General features: G+C 38.5%; 1 protein-coding gene across 3 annotated transcripts in view; it reads right to left on the bottom strand.

Moving 5' to 3' along the window:
* Positions 1-14785, bottom strand: part of LOC149224177 (transmembrane protein (DUF872)) — a 79731-nt gene extending 64946 nt beyond the window's left edge. Inside the window, exons 1-2 of one of the 3 annotated variants that reach the window (XM_089386024.1) lie at positions 14369-14785; positions 13924-14271 (exon numbers count right to left, since the gene is read on the bottom strand). In XM_089386024.1, the coding sequence (XP_089242150.1) occupies positions 13924-14257 (334 nt within the window). In that variant the 5' untranslated portion in view covers positions 14258-14271; positions 14369-14785. Of the gene's footprint in view, positions 1-13923; positions 14287-14368 lie in introns of all 3 variants that reach the window. The other 2 variants (XM_089386023.1, XM_089386022.1) reach the window with 2 other exon arrangements.
* Between the last annotated feature and the right edge of the window lie 5058 nt (positions 14786-19843).

Here is a 19843-nt window from a genome sequence, read left to right as displayed (position 1 = left end):
CATTTAGCGAATCATGATAGCCATATCTTACAACAAAGGACTTAGGAACTTGAAAAGAACTTATGTGAGGAAGATTATCTCAGTCATAGTAGAGATCTCTTACTTCCTCTATCTTGGACTTCTTTTTTTAGCTTCCTCCACTTCTTCGGTGATATGAGCCTCTTCTCTTCTTCTTTTGTTATTCTCCTTCTTGATCTTAGGACAATCTAATTTGTAGTGTCCATATTCTTGACACCCGTAGCATTGGATCTTAGCCATGTTCCTTTTCTTTTTCCAAGAATCGGACTTCCCAAATTTTCCTTTTCTTCTTGTCATTGTAGCATAAGCTTGATTTTTCTCACCTGTTCCCACATCAAATTTGGCCTTTAGTATAGATTCTTCAATATTACACAGTGACCATAGATCCTAGAATGGAGTAGCTTCTTTCTTCCCATAAATACTTGAAGTAAAGTTACCCCACTCCTCCGGTAGTGCACTTAATACAACTATAGTCATTTCTCTATCAGACATGACTTCTCCTGGATCTTGGAGTTGATCTCGGATCTCAGATATCCTCATGAAGTATGAGGTTATTCCATCTTCCCTTGACATCTTCAACTTGTAGAGTTCTTGCCTTAATGAGATGACTTCTCCAGTAGTGTTTACGGAATAAAACTCTACCAGTTTGTCATAGATTTCTTTTGAAGTTTCAAGTTTAGATACATATGGGATGATGAGATCCTTGATGGATTCTATGACAATCCTTTGAGCCCTAACTTCCCCTTTAATATACTTGGCAAGAGCTTGAACATCTTCCTTTCTTGGTTTAGTGATAAAACCTTTGACATGTTCCATAACCTCATTTTCAATGAGATTTAGATCTGTCATTTTCTTTCGTGCAAGATAGTTTGAAGCCCCAACCAATTTGTTGCTCTCCTTGCCAAAAGACATTTTGACAAATTAAGATGTGGACATAAATATACTTAGTTGATAGGATGCTCATTCTCCTTGTTGCTTCCTTGATGTTGATGATGATATAGAGGATAGAAAACTTCTCCTTGATGAGGATAGTTTTCTTCAAGAATGATCCTTGATCCCACAGGGAGTGAGATGACACTGCCTTTTGATCTAGCTTCCTTTGGATGAATAGTCTTCAAAACACTTTAACTTGAGTAGATGTAGGGTTTTGGCCTTCTTTTCTTGATGGTGATCTCAATACTTCTTTGAAGACTTCTTTGATCTAGGGTTATGATGCTTCCTTTGACTGCGAGATGATCTTTGCTTTGATGCCTTCCTTGAGATTTGATCCTTGAGTGTCCCTTGATAAGATGCCCTTCCTTGACTTAGTCACCTTAGCTCTAATACCATGTTGAGAAATCTAAGGCATAGAGATTAAGTGATTTCTCTTCTATTAGTAACTGCTTGTGAGTGTTTTTTATTTCTTTAGATTAGGATCTTCTTTTACTTAGGCTATTAGCGTTCTTCTTCATCAAACAACTACCAATGCATAAACCATAAAGAGACAAGAGACACAAAATATAGGCTATCATCCAAGGCCAAAGCCTCTCACTCTTTGAGAGGAAAACCTGAACAAATTCTTCTTCTTATAGAGATTCCAATTGACGAATACCAAGACCGAGACCCTTGACCTATTTGCCACTCCAAGACCAAGACACAAATCCTCCTTGATAAGATTCTTCCTGCAATGATCAAATCTCTGCTTCTTCTTCCTTCACGGCTACTCTTCAGAATTTAGGTCCCTTGGTTCAGTATTGCACTCCTTGGTTCTAGTTCAGAAACCCTTAGCACATGAGCTTGACCAACTTTGACTTTATATCTTCTTCGCTCTAGAACGAGACTTCTTCTTGACACTTCGGCTTTATCTTTCACCCAAAATCTTCTCATTGTGACTGTAATACCTCGACCTTCTTTCTACAATACACAGGTCTGCAATCTCGCACGTGTGGAGGTAAGTTAGCCCAAAAACAGTCCCAAAAAAACAATAGAAATTTCGTTGCTTCCTTCTTCCTCGCTAGTTATTAGGCTCCCTTGATGACCTTTGCACTTCTTTCTCTGCCTCAGACCTTAACCGAATTGCAGACAACCGAAATCTTTCACTAAAATTATGTCTTAAATGAAATCCGCACTACCCCATTTATAGTTGTTGGAGCCTGTAATAAGCCAACATGACTTGGAGATGAGTTGACATGTCTTTTGGAGAGAGATTATTATTTCTTTTGCAGCCGACTTCAAGGAGGTGACTTTGTCTTGGTCTCAAAGGGCTTTCTAAATTATTTAAGGACTTATATAAATATCTAACATGCCCAAGAAGGGTCCTTCATACATGACATAGACTCAAATTGACCTTCATGACTAGATGACAGATCCTAAAGGCTCACAATGGGAGCCATCACTAAAAATAAAATTCCTTGCTCATGAAACCCGTGAGACAAGCATTACAATAATAATTTTATTTTTCTTCTTTTCATCAATTATACATGTCATTATGAAGACCGAACCTAGTTACACTTTTCAACACTCCCTCTTAACTAGGAAGGTATTCATAATGGTACTTAGTCATTCTCATGAAGGATTTCTCATAAGAAGAGTCAGATTGATAACCCATTTGTATAGCATCATATCAACCAGCATTGTCACATAGCAAGGCCTTGACTAACTGAGCTCAATGCTAGCGAGACCAATGATGTATAGACACCCTCATCATTGTCTCTCTAGGAACATACCCCACCCGGGTTCTTAGGGTGTGTTCCACCAGGACTATTCTTATCTTGGATTCCCAGTCCTCAAAGAATATCAGTCCTCAACGACTACTCTTATCTTGGATGCCCTAATACATCCTCAAAGAGCATCGGATGCCAGATGTTTACCCAATCCTCCATTTTGTCTTCCCAAGTGAAGACAAAAATGATGTGTCTGTCTCTCCCTCTTAATTATGGAGGACATATCTATTCCAATAAAAGAATGTACTCATTCCTATGGAAGGAATGTACCTAAGCTCCCTCTTGTCTTAGGAATTTCCAAATTTCTTCCAAGTAAGAAACTTGTTTCCAGGCTCCCTCTTAATTAGGGACCTACAGCAGCTCCTCAGGTGGGGATGATGGGACAAAGTTGCTTGAAGAACTCCTCTTCACAATGTCATGAATTTCTTTTCATTATCTAGGAGTCTTCATGTTTGGGACTTCTACATAGGGCACCGATCATCCATCACTTTCATCCATGAGTCAGCCATGTCTTTATCGTAAAGTGATCCATCAATCCATATCTAGCCTTCCTTCATGCCATGTTGCTTTATTCATGCCATGTATACTTAAGGATCTTTCATCCTACTACATGTGCATCGGTGGTGGAAGACATCATAGATCTTCCCTTGACAACCCTGCATAAACCCATCCATATATTCAAAAATAAAGGAATGAACATTAAAATCAACATTACCTTTGTGATGTTCCTTCATCATGACATTTTCTGGTTTGAATCGGCATCCTGCATACATATTGAAACATCTCCCAAAGATATATATTGTCAACGGTCTCTTTCTTTTTCAGACTCCATCAAAGTCTTCATATCTTCCATGGAGATACCATATTCAAATCTTCTTGGTCTTTGGATGTTGATTGCCTTCTTCCATGGTTGCATATCCCATGATCTCTTCCTTCTTTTCTTCACACATTGACATTTCATTCCCAAGAGCTTCCAATCAGAGTTCCTCAATTGTAGTCAACCACCTCATACTTAATATAAGGACATATTATGTTGATTTCATCTAGTGAATGTGTGACCCATGCATTTCTGCATTCCTTCGAAGGAGGAGATCCTTCCTTTGATTATGCTCTCAAGATAGAGCATTGATCCATGTTACCTACAACCATATGACATGACTTCCACAATATCAAATGTAAGCACACATACCTCATTTTTCCTTTGGGTCATCCAGACTTCCTGCAGCAGCATCCTTGATTGAAAGAGCTTCAATCCCTTGATCTGTTTCACTTTTATGTCATCATACCATCATCCCATGAATTCCACAAGACAGGGATTCTTGATGAAACACTTCTTTCGCTCATGATCAGTGAACCTTTCAATGAAGATTCCATCAGAGAATCTTGTGGATCTAAATTATGCCCATCAACAGATGTTTCCTTTTGACAGATGAATGACGAACCTTGTACTAGATGACTTTGCCACTTATGTTTCCAATGAGATTCCCAAGAGCTATATCCTTGAATTCCATAGATTCTATGATGTCCCGAGCTCTTTCTTTCAATGCTTCTATGATGCCTTCATGCATCCATTTAGTGAATCATGATAGCCATATCTTACAACAAAGCACTTAGGAACTTGAAAAGAACTTAGGTGAGGAAGACTATCTCAATCATAGAAGAGATCTCTTACTTCCTCTATCTTGGATTTCTTCTTTTCAGCATCCTCCACTTCTTCGATGATATGAGCTTCTTCTCTTCTTCTTTTGTTATTGTCCTTCTTGATCTTAGGACAATCTCTTTTGTAGTGTCCATATTCTTGACACCCATAGCATTGGATCTTAGCCATGTTCCTTTTCTTTTTCCGAGAATCAGACTTCCCAAATTTTCCTTTTCTTCTTGTCATTGTAGCATAAGCTTGATTTTGCTCACTTGCTCCCACATCAGATTTGGCCTTTAGTCTAGATTCTTCAATCTTGCATAGTGACCATAGATCCTGGAATGGAGTAGCTTCTTTCTTCCCATAAATACTTGAATTAAAGTTACCCCACTCCTCCGATAGTGCATTTAATACAACTGTAGTCATTTCTCTATCAGACATGACTTCTCCCAGATCTTGTAGTTGATCTCGGATCTCAAATATCCTCATAAAGTATGAGGCTATTCCATCTTCCCTTGACATCTTCAGCTTGTAGAGTTCTTGCCTTAATTAGATGACTTCTCCAGCAATGTTTACGAAATACAACTCTACCAGTTTGTCATAGATTTCTTTTGAAGTTTCGAGTTTAGATACATATGGGATGAGGGGATCCTTGATGGATTCTATGAGAATCCTTTGAGCCCTAACTTCCCCTTTCATATACTTGGCAAGAGCTTCACCATCTTTGTTTCTTCATTTAGTGATAGAACCTTTGACATGTTCCATAACCTCATTTTCAATGAGATTTAGATTTGTGCTTTTCTTCCATGCAAGATAGTTTGAAGCCCCAACCAATTTGTTGCTCTCCTTATAAAAAGAAATTTTGACAGATTCAGATGTGGACATAAATATACTTACTTGATAGGATGCTCCTTCTCCTTGTTGCTTCCTTGATGTTAATGATGATATAGAGGATAGAAAACTTCTTCTTGATGAAGGTAGTTTTCTTCAAGAATGATCCTTGATCCCACAGGCAGTGAGATGACACTGCCTTTTGATTTAGCTTCCTTTGGATGAATAGTCCTCAAAACACTTTAACTTGAGTAGATGTAGGGTTTTGGCCTTCTTTTCTTGATGGTGATCTCAATATTTCTTTGAAGACTTCTTTGATCTAGGGTTATGATGCTTCCTTTGACTTCAAGATGATCTTTGCTTTGATGCCTTCCTTGAGATTTGATCCTTGAGTGTCTCTTGATAAGATTCCCTTCCTTGACTTAGTCACCTTAGCTCTGATACCATGTTGAGAAATCTAGGGCATAGAGATTAAGTGATTTCTCTTCTATTAGTAACTGCTTGTGAGTGCTTTTTACTTCTTTAGATTAGGATCTTCTTTTACTTAGGTTATTAGTGTTCTTCTTCATCAAACAGCTACCAATGCATAAACCATAAAGAGACAAGAGACATGGAATATAGGCTATCAGCCAAGGCCAAAACCTCTCACTCTTTGAGAGGAAAAACCGAGCAAATTCTTCTTCTTATAGAGATTCCAATTGACGAATACCAAGACCAAGATCCTTGACCTATTTGCCCCTCCAAGACCAAGACACAAATCCTCCTTGATGAGATTCTTCCTGCAATGATCAAATCTCTGCTTCTTCTTCCTTCACGGCTACTCTTCAGAATTTCGGTCCCTTGGTTCAGTACTGCACTCCTTGGTTCTAGTTTAGAAACCCTTACCACATGAGCTTGACCAACTTTGACCTTATATCTTCTTCGCTCTAGAAGGAGACTTCTTCTTGACACTTCGGCCTTATCTTTCACCCAAAATCCACTCTCACTGTGACCGTAATACCTCAGCGTTCTTTCTGCAATATACAGGTCTGCAATCTCGCACGTGTGGAGGTAAGTTAGCCCAAAAACAGTCCCAAACAACACTAGAAATTTCGCTGCTCTTTCCTTCTTCCTCGCTGGTTATTAGGCTCCCTTGATGACCTTCGCACTTCTTTCTCTGCCTCAGACCTTAACCGAATTGCAAACCACCTAAATCTTTCACTGAAATTCTGTCCTAAATGAAATCTGCACTACCCTATTTATAGTTGTTGGAGCCTATAATAAGTCGACATGACTTGGAGCTGAGCGGACATGTCTTTTGGAGAGATATTATTATTTCTTTTACAACCATGACATAGACATTGACTTTTATGACTAGTTGTCAAATCCTTAAGGCTCACAATGGGAGCAATCACTAAAAATAAAATTCCTTGCTCATGAAACCCATGAGACAAACATTACAATAATAATTTTATTTTTCTTCTTTTCATCAATTACATAAAAATCACAATTACACATGTCATTATGAAGACCGAACCTAGTTACACTTTTCAACACCTCCTTGGCACTTAGGTCAACCTAAAAACTTCCGAAAGGTGCCCAAAACCTGACTAGAAATGGTTGTAATGCATCGGAAACACCACCAGCCATACCATACAGCATTTCAAAATTTGGAAATGTTATACCATAGAATCAATGATGTTTCCAAGGCATTTCATATCTGTTTCAGCATTTCCAGCTGTTCCAGGTATTGTTATGTGGCCAAACTAATTATTTCCTACTACATAGGAATAATCACTGGGTTGAAACCATATATATCACTGTTTATATACTACACAAGAGTCCAACAACGGTGATGAAGAGCATTACACCTGAAAGGGCTTGGTCCAACTGAAAACGATAGGGAACTCACCTAAGGGTACTTGATTGTGTTGCTTATGTTTCAACACTAGAATAAAAGATAAATCAGTTGGACCCAAAATGCAGGAAAGTATGATTTGTTCACTAAAGTGATGGACATTGTCATCAGTAAACTCTTGTCAATAGGGATGTCATTTTAGATGAGAAATCAGGTTCTTTTAGTCTGTTTCAGATATGAAAACAGATGATATTTGTTGGTTTGAAGGTGAAAAGAACCCAAGTTGGAAGGAGAACAATCATAGGATGATTGGCATCCATCTGAGGACAATGTGCATGAAACATATAAAGACCATCGAGGAGGCTGAAATTGCTCCAGAGGAGCAGGACAAGTGGTTGATTCTTCATATAGAACAGCAAGGTCACAGGTGTATACCTAAATTGTTAAAATTGGCAACTAGGGCCAAATTCCACTCTAGACAAGTCTATTGAAGAAGATAATTATGGCATTGAATTCCTCTTTTCGAGAGGACCAAAATCGACCTAAAGATCGTCAAATTTGGATAAGGAGCAGTGGGTTTTTGAATTTATGTTCTCTCACAAGTAAATTATCAAGGTCGGCCTCACCCTTATGTCGGCTCATCAAGCCCAATGGTCACGTCCCTTGACCCCCACCGAATTGTATATATTGAGGTGCCTTCTCCCTCATTTTAGACACATCAAAATGCTTGGATATATGTTTGAGGCAGCCGAGTTCTTGAAGAAGGTCGAAGGAGGGTTTGTTTCTGGGTTATCTTCTGCATTAGGGCCGAGACTCTCCAAGATGGACAGCCGCTGGTCTGGACAGTTTAGTATGGGCAAATTCATCCTTGCAAGTCCGAGTTCTGGAGCAGCATGGCAGGCCGAGTTGGTGCAATTATTTCTGGGCTCGTCTGTGGTTAAGTTAAAGGAGAAATCCTCTCCTCATGAGGCCGCATCTCTGATTCATCATCTCAGGTAGGGCCGCAGTCTGTATAGCCTATAGAAAGGAGGCTGAGATGCTTAATATGAGTGTAGACCAGCCCTCAGGATAGTTCCTCACATATCAAGCTCAGTCGTTGTTATAAGGAGGTGTTTTGGTGCAGTTAGAAGGGATAACAGAGATCCATAAGCAGCCCTAATCAGTCTAACCCTCTTCAGCAGTATACGTCCAGTTCATGCCACAATTGCAGTGAATAATTTATTTGTTTAAGGGTTGTAATGTCAGATCCTCAAATTGGCAAGTCAGTATTGACTTTGAACCATTGTACTCTATCTCTCTCTCTGCTGAATTTTTGATATTTGATAATAAGAAGAATTGATAAAGGGTTTTCCCCATCTTGGGGTTTTTCCCTGGCTTGAGCCAATTTCTGCGTCCTCTTGTCTTGGCTTGTCTTCTGTGTTCATGTTTAATGTTCTTTCATCAGTTACTATCATGATCAATGTGATGGATTATTGAAATTGACAAATGGGCTAATGATCTAACGAAGTATCTAACCTAAGCAAAGAACATGTTATCTAAATTTAACATAAATGGTATTACAAGACTTTAGAGGATGTGAACGAGGATGAGTTGCCAAAGCCTTGAGAAGAATGGCCATGTGGAAGATAAATGAGGAAAGGTCAAAATGTTCTTGAGTATGTCAATAATACTTTAACCTTTGTTGTTCTAAATACATTTGAATCCTGAATTTATGATGAATCCAAACGCAAAGATTGTGAAAATTTCGAAGTCTAGAATCCTACTGCAGTAACTGATATTATCTCTTCTATTTGTTAAATAAATTAAACAAATTATTTGCAGTTTCTTACGGAAAATATCGAAATAAATACACTGCAGCCTTTACAAATTAAACACTGAAGAAAAATAAATGCAAGGAAAATTAGAGAAATGTTAGCACACATATAAGCATATTAACACAGTTATTTTGGACAATCGTCCCCGGAAAAACCCAATGTGGGAAAACCGGTGCAGCAGATGAGGGTTTCTTTATTATTCTGCAGTAATTCATGTACAAGATATCGGACAGCAAAAATAGAGAAAGAAACACTAAGAGAAATTTAGTAATAAATTTCTCACTCTCCATAGCGATTCTCTAACCCCGAAACGGCCCCTCTGCCCTTACGCTGGTCTCATTGCATCATCCTCTGCATAGTGCCCTGATGAACTGTGTCCTCTCTCGCGCTGACCCTTCCAGAACTTATCCTGCACTCTCAGACCACTGTTAATGCCCTCTCTCTCCCCTGCAACTCACCCTCTGGCTCTAGCTTCTCTTGCTAAACTTCAGCCACTGAGAAAATCGATATGCTTGGGCAACTAAGTATCTGCACTGGTGTGTTCTCCATCTATCCATTGACTTCTTCTTATAATCTTATGTTGGAGCACCAACGGCTAAGATTGAAACATAATCAATGGCCCAGATTAATTCCCTGCCGATCCATGTGAGTTTCTAGATGATTCTCACCACATCTCAATTAATACTGATTAATTAACCATATTCCCTAAGTTTAGACTTAGGAAATAATTAAAAAATTGGTTAATAATCTAATTGAGACACTTCTCGGTGGAATTTCCAGAAACGATTTATGGGTTTTGGAGAACTCATTCATTCTAGCTTCTCCACAAAGTTTTGTGGCTAGAACGCATCTGATGCTACAAAAACTAATAAAGATGAATGGGAGAAGGCCATGAAAGCCAAGTATGATTCACTCATAAGAGCAACACTTTGGAGTTGATGGAGTTGCCTACAAATAAGAAACCCATTGCATGCAGATGGGTTTGCATTGTTCAGGGAAAAATACAAAGCAGCTGGTTCACTAGATAAAAAAATGATGAGGTTGGTTCAAAGGGTTTTGCATGGCAGAAAGGAGTGGACAATGAGAATAGCTTTGTCCCTAAAACAAAGTTGGTCACTATTAGATTGGTTCTAGCCATGGCAGCTCAAGAAGGCTGGAAATGTTATCAAATGGGTGTAAAGAGTGCCTTCCTGAATGAATATTTAAGAGGAAGTGTATACATATCAAGCTTCAGCTATAGGTATTCCAAGTTGCGCATAAGGAGCATCTAGTGTGCAAGTTGGCAAAGCCTCTTTGCTCCAAGAGGCGCTCTACAACCCAGTATGGGGGAGATGTTGTAAAGTCCAAAAATGAGTGTAAACATTTAAATGTTGGCTCAATATAGAGGATATGTTTTAGTGGTTGTAAATGAGTGTAAACATTTAAGTGTCGGCTTAATATAAGAGAAATGTTGCAATGGTTGTAAATGAGTGTAAACATTTAAATATTGGCTCAATATGGAAGAGATATTGTAGTGTCTATAAAATGAAGCATTAAATCAAAAATAATGATAATAAGACATAATGTTGGCTCGGCTAAAAAGGTAACAGAAAATAAAAATAATAAATCAATTCAATTCAACTTATTACATCGTGATTTTGTTTTTATTAATAAAATTATAAACAAATTATTTCATGAAAAAATCATAATATTCATATCACATTAAAAATAATTTTAAATAATATTGATTCATATTTCAGAACATATAAGTAATAAACATATAAGGACTTAATAAATTTAATTAATAAACATATAATTAAAAATAAAAATACTTCTTAAATATAGAAACATGATATATATATAACCATTATATTTCAGAACTTCATAAAAAATCATGAAACATGTAACTATATGTATCATTAGTATTTTAATGAAATTAAAAATAAAAGTATTTTTATATATAGATGTGTGAAATTTATATAAATATAAATAATATTATTAAGAACCAGCATAGATCCATTTTAACTTCGGATCTATTAAGCCCTGAGAGGAATCAAATCTCTCAAGGTGCAAACCTTTCATCAAGTTTTGCACTCAAAAAGAGGTTTGCATCTTGAGAGATTTGATCCCTCTCAGCACTTGGTAGATCAAGAGTTAAGATGGATCTATGTTGGTTATGACTTAAAGCAAGCACAGATCACCTATTACATTAAAATTGATACACATATCACAAGATTTAGTTTCAGAAGAAGTTCTTAAGGTCTAAATCTTTATGTCGAAAGCTCAAGTTAGGGCATAGTTATTTTAGAGGATATGTAGAAGACTTGATCATCGAAAGGAGTGAGGCCAGGTGTAACCCAAGAGCTAAAACCTTGATTGTGTACTGCTTTTGACAAAACTAATCTTTGCCTCTGACATTATTGCTTAGGTGTAGAAGTTTCAATTTTGGCATACTGACGGTGGTGTGGTGGTCTCTCAAACTAAATATGCCAAATGTCTAATTAGGTTGGTTGAATGTAGAAAAACATCTAGAACTGAAGGTTAAGTTGAAATTATCAACTAACCTTGAATCAAAATTAGCTAATGAGTCAGTGTACAAACAATTGTGGCCAATCTAATATACCTTACATCAACAAGTAGAGACTACCTCTTCGCAGTCAGTTATATTTCTAGAATTATGACAGCTACAAGAACCAAACATGTGATCGCATCTAAGATGATTCTGAAATATATCCAGGGAACTTTGGAGTTTGGCATCATGTATAGCAGATCAGGTGATTTCCCGTTGACAGGTTTTGCAGTCAGATTCGGCAGGTTCAATTGAGGACAAGAAATCTACAAGGAGATATATTTTCAAAATTGGTACAAGTTCAATTTCTTGTCAAACTAAAAGGCAGTGAACTGTGGTATTCTCATCCTCCAAATTGGGGTATAGAGCAGTGGTAGTACATCTTCTGAAGCAGTTTGGTTGCACAGAATATTTGTTGATTTGCATGTAAACAATCCAACATAACTATTTCTAAAATGAGCAATGCATATGGAGGTTAATTTTCAGATAGAGCTGAATTATTGTGCAACTCGGAAGTAGACTGCAAACATTCTCACCAAGCCTCTCATGCCCGAAAAGTCAATTAAGTTTTGGGATAAGCTTAGTGTAGTTTCACATATAACCATTAATGAGAATACTATATCATGAGTAAGGAGCATATTATTATTAGTTTTTGAATTAAAGCTTACTTTGACCTCAAAATAAATAGTATATACAAGGATCTTATACATAAAAGCAGACTGCAAAAGCAGCTTCCACGAGCATAGCCAAAAAAACTATAATGGAAAAAATCATGGGCTGCCTTAAAACAAAACACCCACCACCATAGTGCCACTAGCTAGTAGTCCAAACTACACAGGCATAACAACAAAAATTAAAGGGTGACAAGCCCAATGGTCATTTTATAATTGTATTTACTTTAGATTCTAGAATAATATAACTCCAGTATTGCATGCGAACCACTTGCCTTCTTTAAATTTTATATATATGAAGTTGTGGTTGTGGGGTGAAACGAGAGTGATTCATTAAATGCATATCTTCTTCTTGTTTAATTTCCTCGTGTTCGACTTGTAAAACATCCATACACGCTAATCTTGTCTGCTTTCTGTTCTTACGTTTGGTGGGTATTCCCACAGCTTATGACTATAATCGACAATTTTTAACAAATTATTGGACCTACACCTCCTCACCCTTAACCATTACTGTTCCTCCTCCACATCCACGAACTTGGTTCCGATTATGGCCTCTGGATTAATGCAGGCTCATAACTTTTATTCTTGCGGTTAGCGACTCTTGTGACTTGTCCTGTTTAACAAAGCAATCTAACTGGACTGCGAGTTGGAGACGCACAATAAAAAAAAAGGGAGAAACTTTTGTCACAAAATACCCTGCACTTTCAAGCCGTCGTGGAAATAAGGTTGATAGGCAAGCAACTTTGGTTTCAAAGATACGCTTGCTGAGGGCTGGTTATAAATCTTAGAAGATCATGAGAATGTTGTAAAATGCACAGGATCTAAGCTCTAGAACCAAATTAAGAGCAGATAAGAGGGAAATAATGACAGAGCAACCTTAGAAACTAGATTATTGTTTGTGGTCAAGTGGTCAAATCAAAGAATTTCTTGTGCTTAGACCCAAGTTCAATCACCCTCCCCTGCCCCAAGATATGATGCTGCGTCAATGCGGCCAACAGAGTTACCTTCCGCATCCAAGACCCGACATTAATTATAGCGATTTTTATTTTCATTTTTTGGCAGTGACATTAATTATAGCGATTTTTATTTTTTTGCGGTAATATCCCTGGGCAGGCCCACCTGAAGGGGCCTCAAGCCCAGCCACTCAACTGACTGAGTTTAACCTTGATGGACCCAAATAGAATTGAACCGCGCCTGGGAGAGCCCTCACGCCCAGCAACCCAACAGACAGCCACTCAACAGACAGAGTCTAACCCTAATGGACCCAAAGGAGAATTGACCGTGCCTTATGACAGAGGAAGGCCCTTATGACAGAGGGGAGGGCCCTCACACCCAGTAACTCAACTGACGGAGTCTAACCCTGATGGACCCAAGGAAAATTGAATTGCGCAATCATAACGACTTGACAGTGTGGATAAGGTGCATGTCCGGCTGAATTTCTAGCGACCTTGATGGGCCAGGATAGGGTGTAGGAGAGGTGCAAGTGTTGGGTGAATTTGACAGTATAGATAACCTTACTCCACTGCATCTGATCCGGAGATAAAACCGTTGGGGGCGTGGGAGAGGTGCAAGTATTGGGTGATTTGGCATTACAGATAACCTTCCTCCATTGCATCTAATCCGAAGGTAAAAGTCCTATTAAAAAAAATTAACATGACGAAAAAAAGGATTAAATTACTAGTCTGAATTCATTTCTCGTTGGAAAGGGCATCCATTATCCAATAAAAAGATCTAACAAGATGAAAAAAAATAGATTCAATTACTCGTCTGAATTCAATAATGGTTAGAAAGGAAACCCATTATCCATCGAAATCAAAACTGTTATTTTGAATAAAGAGAATGGGGTTTTAGCACTGTGCATACCTGGAAGAAACATGAGGAATCCTATCACCAGAAAGCCAGAGGCTTGAGATGTATCGCCGCCCATGTGGCCAGTGAAGAGGAAATAGGAGACAAGTAAAAGGAATGAACCGAAGGAGAGCAGAAAGAGAGCAAGGGCAACGGATTTCCATGGAATTCTCTGTTTGAGTTCGTAGTCAAAACGACGATCGTGATTATCATAATGATCTTCTTCTTCTCTGTATTGATCCGACGGTGATGGTCCGACTGTTCGCCTCCGCTGCTGCTGCTGCTGCTGATAATTTTGGTTATCGTCTCTAGCCAAAGCAGAATAAGATATGTGGGGTCTGTCGCCCATCTCCGACCTATTTTCTGCAAAAATGAAAACTTTGAGAGCAGAAAACTAGACAATTAATTTTCTCTATAGACAGATATCTCTGATTTACAGCATCAGTTCAGAGCAGCTTACTGCTTTTTTTTATATCGATGGAGACTCAATCCGTCAAAGCGACCCAGTGCTTTCACTGTTACCTTATTCAGTTGACAAGGATTTTAGACTTTTCCTTTCTTCGTGTATGGGTTTTTCGATCATCTCCGGCCTGTTTCCTGCTAAAATGCAAACTTTGAAACTAGAAATGTAGAGACAATTAATTTTTGCTACGTCCAATTAAATCTGATTATAGTCTGAGTTCAGACCAGTTTTCAGCTTTTTCATTCGGATGGAAATTCAATCTGTCAAAGCGACCCAATGGCCTGTTAAATTTTGATATGTTTTGTATGGTTTACTTTTTCATTCGGATGGAAATTCAATCTGTCAAAGCGACCCAATGGCCTGTTAAATTTTGAAATGTTTTGTATGGTTTAAAGTTGAATGGAAGATTTTCTTGGCATGGAGTAATTCAAGACTATTGAAACAGTGTAACCCTTCAATGGGCCCCACTCTCAATATTTCTTGATGGTATTTAAACTTGAACACTCGAAGATCTGACATGGTCACTTTTAATAATGATTTATTCACCTTTTACTAATAACTTAGACTATTTCTCTATTCTCACTAATAACTTATTACATTTTATAGTTTATGAACCAATAACTTTATCTGAAAAACACTAGTCAAGTAAGGTGTGGCTAGAATTGTCAAGCAAAGCAAGGGGTGCTATAGGTTTTATATTTAATGGGTCATGTATGGAGTTTTTTATTTGTTTTCATATATATATAGTTTTTTATGTGGAAAATGTTTATGGTGTATACTTAATATATGATTCGTTTATAAATGATAAAGAATAATATTTTAAACATCTTTGCAACAAGTTATTTGGCGTTGGTTTATTTTTCCTTGAGTGCTTTGTTTGACCTAGATTATTTGGTGTTGGTTTATTTTACCCTGAGTGTTTTGTCTAATCTAGATGCATGACCATAGTCCATGCATATTGATGACTAGAGTTAAGAGAAGGTTTATATTGGCCTTTATCCCTTTTGTTTTAACTCGTGGTCTCATGTTTAGCCTTGTTAAACCCTTTGGCTTCTCAATTTAAGGCACTTTCTTAGGTGACTTGATTGTGCCTCATGTTGCATGTTCTTAATTTGGTGTTAGTTAGTTAATAATATTTTTGCTTTGAGTCTCAACAAGCCCGACTCTTATTGGATACATTTTTTCAAGAGAATGACCTAGTCAAACTTCCTTTTTCCCTCATTAATCTAGGTGTAGGAAGTACATTGGGACCCTTTGGTACGATATCATGCTTGTGTCCTTCAACCTACATATTAGAGAGCATCAGTCCCATAATTACCTATGGTACAATTAGAATAACTACAATGTTGTGGTGTATCTATGCACACCCTATGAGATACTGAATGAGTACCCACTTGGTATGTTTTTATAATTTCAACCATTAATCAATGGCCCTCAATATTTTCAACAATTAGGCTTCTAAAAGGGACCCAACGACTACCAATACATGTTCGATGAAAAATTAAGATATAGTAGAATACTTTAAACATATAATTATGAAAATTATGCTAGCACATATGTAGTTGTTCTTAAGTGTCTTCTTATAAAAACATGCACACTATAATAATAGAATGTTGAACATCCACTAAGGATGACATTTTGCTTCTATGATAAAAATGTCTTATATCTACATTGAAAGTTTTATAGTTTTTGGTGTTGGTCTCTTAGAGGATGGCGGGGGTGAAATGTTTTTCTCCTCTCCCTATCCATTGGCATCAACTTCTGTCATTAAGTTTGTATGCAAGAAATGGATGTGGACTCTACAATAAAAGAGTCCAAGCTAAAATCAATCCAAGCAAGCAAGGGATGTCATGAAATTCAATATGTCAACATTTCTACCGAGATTTTAAGTAGAGAGAATATTGGGAGACAACTTCCGATAAAAGCATTTAAATCCTCAGTTAGATCTCCAAAGTCAACCAAACGATCTTAGCTTTCACAGATAAGATTCGTAAAATGTTTGGAATCCATCTTACATTTGGATCTTTTATCCCTAGAACTAAAGAGATAATGTCCTTATTATGTATGAGTGTGCATTGATTGGAAAGTTCCTAGGCCTCTTGCCCAACCCAAGAATTATATAGTCGTGAGTAGCAAAGCACTAAACATTTCAAACTCGAGGTTAAGTGATCTGGATTCATGAAGGGAATTCAATAAAATATAGATTTATAACAAAAACATAGAGATACAGTAAAACTTGACTTATATTAAATAGTGGAATGTGTCGAGATTGTAAGAAATGTGGAATGAAACAAACTCACTCAAATGGTGGTAGCTTATATCTGAGTAGAGATGTGATAGATACGCGTACATGCTAGAGTGCATTACAATGAGGTAAAAAGGCCCTTTTTAACATAAAAGCATCAATGAGGAAACCAAAATCCAAAAGCCTAACCCTAGGAGATGAAACGCCAAAGGGTTTATGGCCCAATGGGGTTAGTTGGTACGTCAAATTCTTGGGGTCATAATTTTTGCATATGATCTCTGTTTGGTGCACTTAGTAGCTTGTTGGAAAGGTCTATACGAGAATTACACATTCCAATAGGAACCACATTGAAAAAGAATAAAAAAAAAAAAACATCATTTAGGGCCTCAAAATGGACCCAGAAGTTTAGGACCCAAAAAACTGTAGAAAAATTACCAAAATGGAGAATTGTGCTTTAAGCTAGTGGAGTAGGTGGTTGGCATCTGGTATCCACCTAGACCGCTCCTCCCCCCTTAGGAAGCAATGGTCTCCATTGTGTTGAATGCCCCCATCATATGAGGAAACTTCTATTGAACTTAGCCATAGGTGAGCCACTTGCCTTAGTGCAGGAGTTGCCCCACTTTGACAACCCAATAAAGTTGGATCCTCTATTGGTGAGTGCCCTTAACATGTGTGTCCACAATCTAATTAACAGTTTCATGTTTCAGGAAGTCGGGGTTGAGCTCTATCGTTGTCAATTTCTCTGCTACCTCTAATGTGTCCAATAATGGTGGAAAGTATGATTAAAGGAGGTCCACATTAAACATTAAGTGTAAGCCAAGCAAGGGGGGATACTTCACTCAAAAACATTGTCACCCATAACCTTGGTGGTGTAAGGTCCATAGCGAAGTGGACAAAGCTTTTGATGGGGTCTTATAAGGTATTATTTTACTAGTGCAACCAAACCTTGTATCCCACCTAAAATTTGTGTGGCACCCGGTGTTGATCATGGAACTGCTAGTAATTAGTACTGGCTTTCTGTAAAATATAATGGAATTGTTGATGGATGTGTTGAATCCTATAACACCCCCTCCCACGCCCTTGGATTATTCTCAGGTGGTAGAAGGTGTTACATCAAGCTAACCCAACCTCCATGGTCTCGTTATGGAAATGGGGTCACAAAAATTTAATGTCGCCGTCGCATTCAGCTTGTCGTGATCTTTCTGGCGATATAAATTTCGCCTCAATCTGACTCTTGGATCAAAAGTTATGACCATTTGAAATTTGACCATTACCCTCTTGCCATATCAACAGGGCACTGCCACGTCACCCCACATGGTGCCATGAGGCAAACTCGACTAATGGGCGCACATCAGCACACTAACCCGTAAGTTTCCATTGTGGCATAAGCCACATCACCCTTGACTAGGCCCCACCAGACCGACTCCATGGCTTGTCGTCCAACCTTTTTCTCGTTATATGTTTACCGCTATGGTGTTGGGCCTACCTTGAAATTTGCACAGCATCAAGCCCCTGGGGTGAGACAGACTTAACTTGTGTGAGTAGATGGGAAACACCACTCGTCTCTTGGTCCCGTCTACTTCACCCTTGCCCATCACTTCCCTTACCACGACGAGGGGCCCTGAGGACCAAGGTTCGAGAATTCTCCATCAAATGTTGTGTCGGTCCCACTCTTCATCTCAGCTCTTGTCTATTCTAGTGTGCACACTACAACTTTCCCCAAGGTCCCAAGGGTTGTGGTCCCAAGATGACATTTTATTGATGTCTCTCATCTCGCCCCCTCATGCAGTAAGGCTCCCATCAATTAGTGGAGACTTCTCCATCTTGGTCTTCGTCGCTCCTTACCCCTTTTGTAACATGCACACTACATGCCACCTCGAGGTCTTAGACCCTGAGGTACTGAGATGATGTCATCCCAATGTCGAGTTGATTTAAGCCTAAGATGACATCATGTTGATGGCATCTCGTCCGCGTGGCCTCCTAGACTTGGGACCCGCTAAACTTTCTCTCCTAGGTAAGACCAAATTCTCTATTATAAGTATTTTTGGGTTTTGGTGGAGTCGACCTTCAGCATCCATGTAACTCACCTCGACCCCCTTCGTAGCCTTAGCACAATGTAAATTCTTGAGGGCCCACTTTGATGCAATGGCAATCCAAGCAAACCGACAGGCTAGATTAAAATATGGACCACCCACCTCATTGATGTCACAGGGGGGTCTATTATCATGGTTCCTCCTTAGGGTTCCAAGATCCCCATCTGATGGTTGTCTATACCCATGCCAATTCAATGAATAAGATTAAAATGCGGACCCCCCCTCCCCGTTACTGATGTCTCAAGGGGGGTCCACTGTCACAGTTCCATTCTGACAACAAAATGTTTGTCAATTGTCGGCGCTAACTCTCGTCTGAACTTCATATATGTGTGTATGTTTGTGTGTGATATCCCCTAGTTAATAAAGTCCTCATTGGGAGGGGATTGTGATATCCCCTAGTTAATAAAGTCCTCATTGGGAGGGGACTGTGATATCCCCTAGTTAATAAAGTCCTCATTGGGAGGGGACTGTGATATCCCCTAGTTAATAAAGTCCTCATTGGGAGGGGACTGTGATATCCCCTAGCTAATATTTCTCTCATTATAAATAACTATAATTATTTAAAATGCCGAGAGGGACACAAATTCCATTACTTGAGGAAGGAGACTACTAGAGAAAGATTTTGTTTTAAATATCAGTTCTAGTTAGCTAAGCGATTGTAAATGGGTTGACTATGCCATAAATTGACTGAAAGAGGAAGGACAGGCCCATTTGTCCTTAAGCTCCAACCATAAGCAAAGGATAAAATTTGAAGACAAGCGTGGGATGCATTGTCCAGTAGTTGACTGTGTGGAGCTTTGGGAAAAAGGGAGATGATTGGTTTGTTAAGACAACACGAAAAATTTTGGGATAAGATTATTCTGGAGAGGCATTATTCTCATGGGGGAACAAATACACCAGCACTAAGAGAGGTAGAGAGAACAAACTCTCTAATAGAATGCAGGAGTTGTGGACGGGTTCTTTACGCAAACTTGTTATGAGAAAGGAAAATTTCCTCCAAGGTCGGAGGTGAGGATGCAAAACAAACATCGTTGCAGAGTAGTTTGTTGTTGTTAAGATTTGTAGAGTTTGTAAACTAGTTGAAGAACCCTCGTAAAGGCTTCTTAGGTAAAATCACTATAGAGAGCAATGGCT

This window comes from Pinus tabuliformis, chromosome Q (genome assembly GCF_031772625.1).
Source record: "Pinus tabuliformis cultivar Carrire ecotype Pingquan chromosome Q, CPIR1, whole genome shotgun sequence".
Lineage (NCBI taxonomy): Eukaryota > Viridiplantae > Streptophyta > Pinopsida > Pinales > Pinaceae > Pinus > Pinus tabuliformis.
Note: the sequence above shows the minus strand (reverse complement) of the source record. Positions and strands in the feature narration are given on the sequence as shown.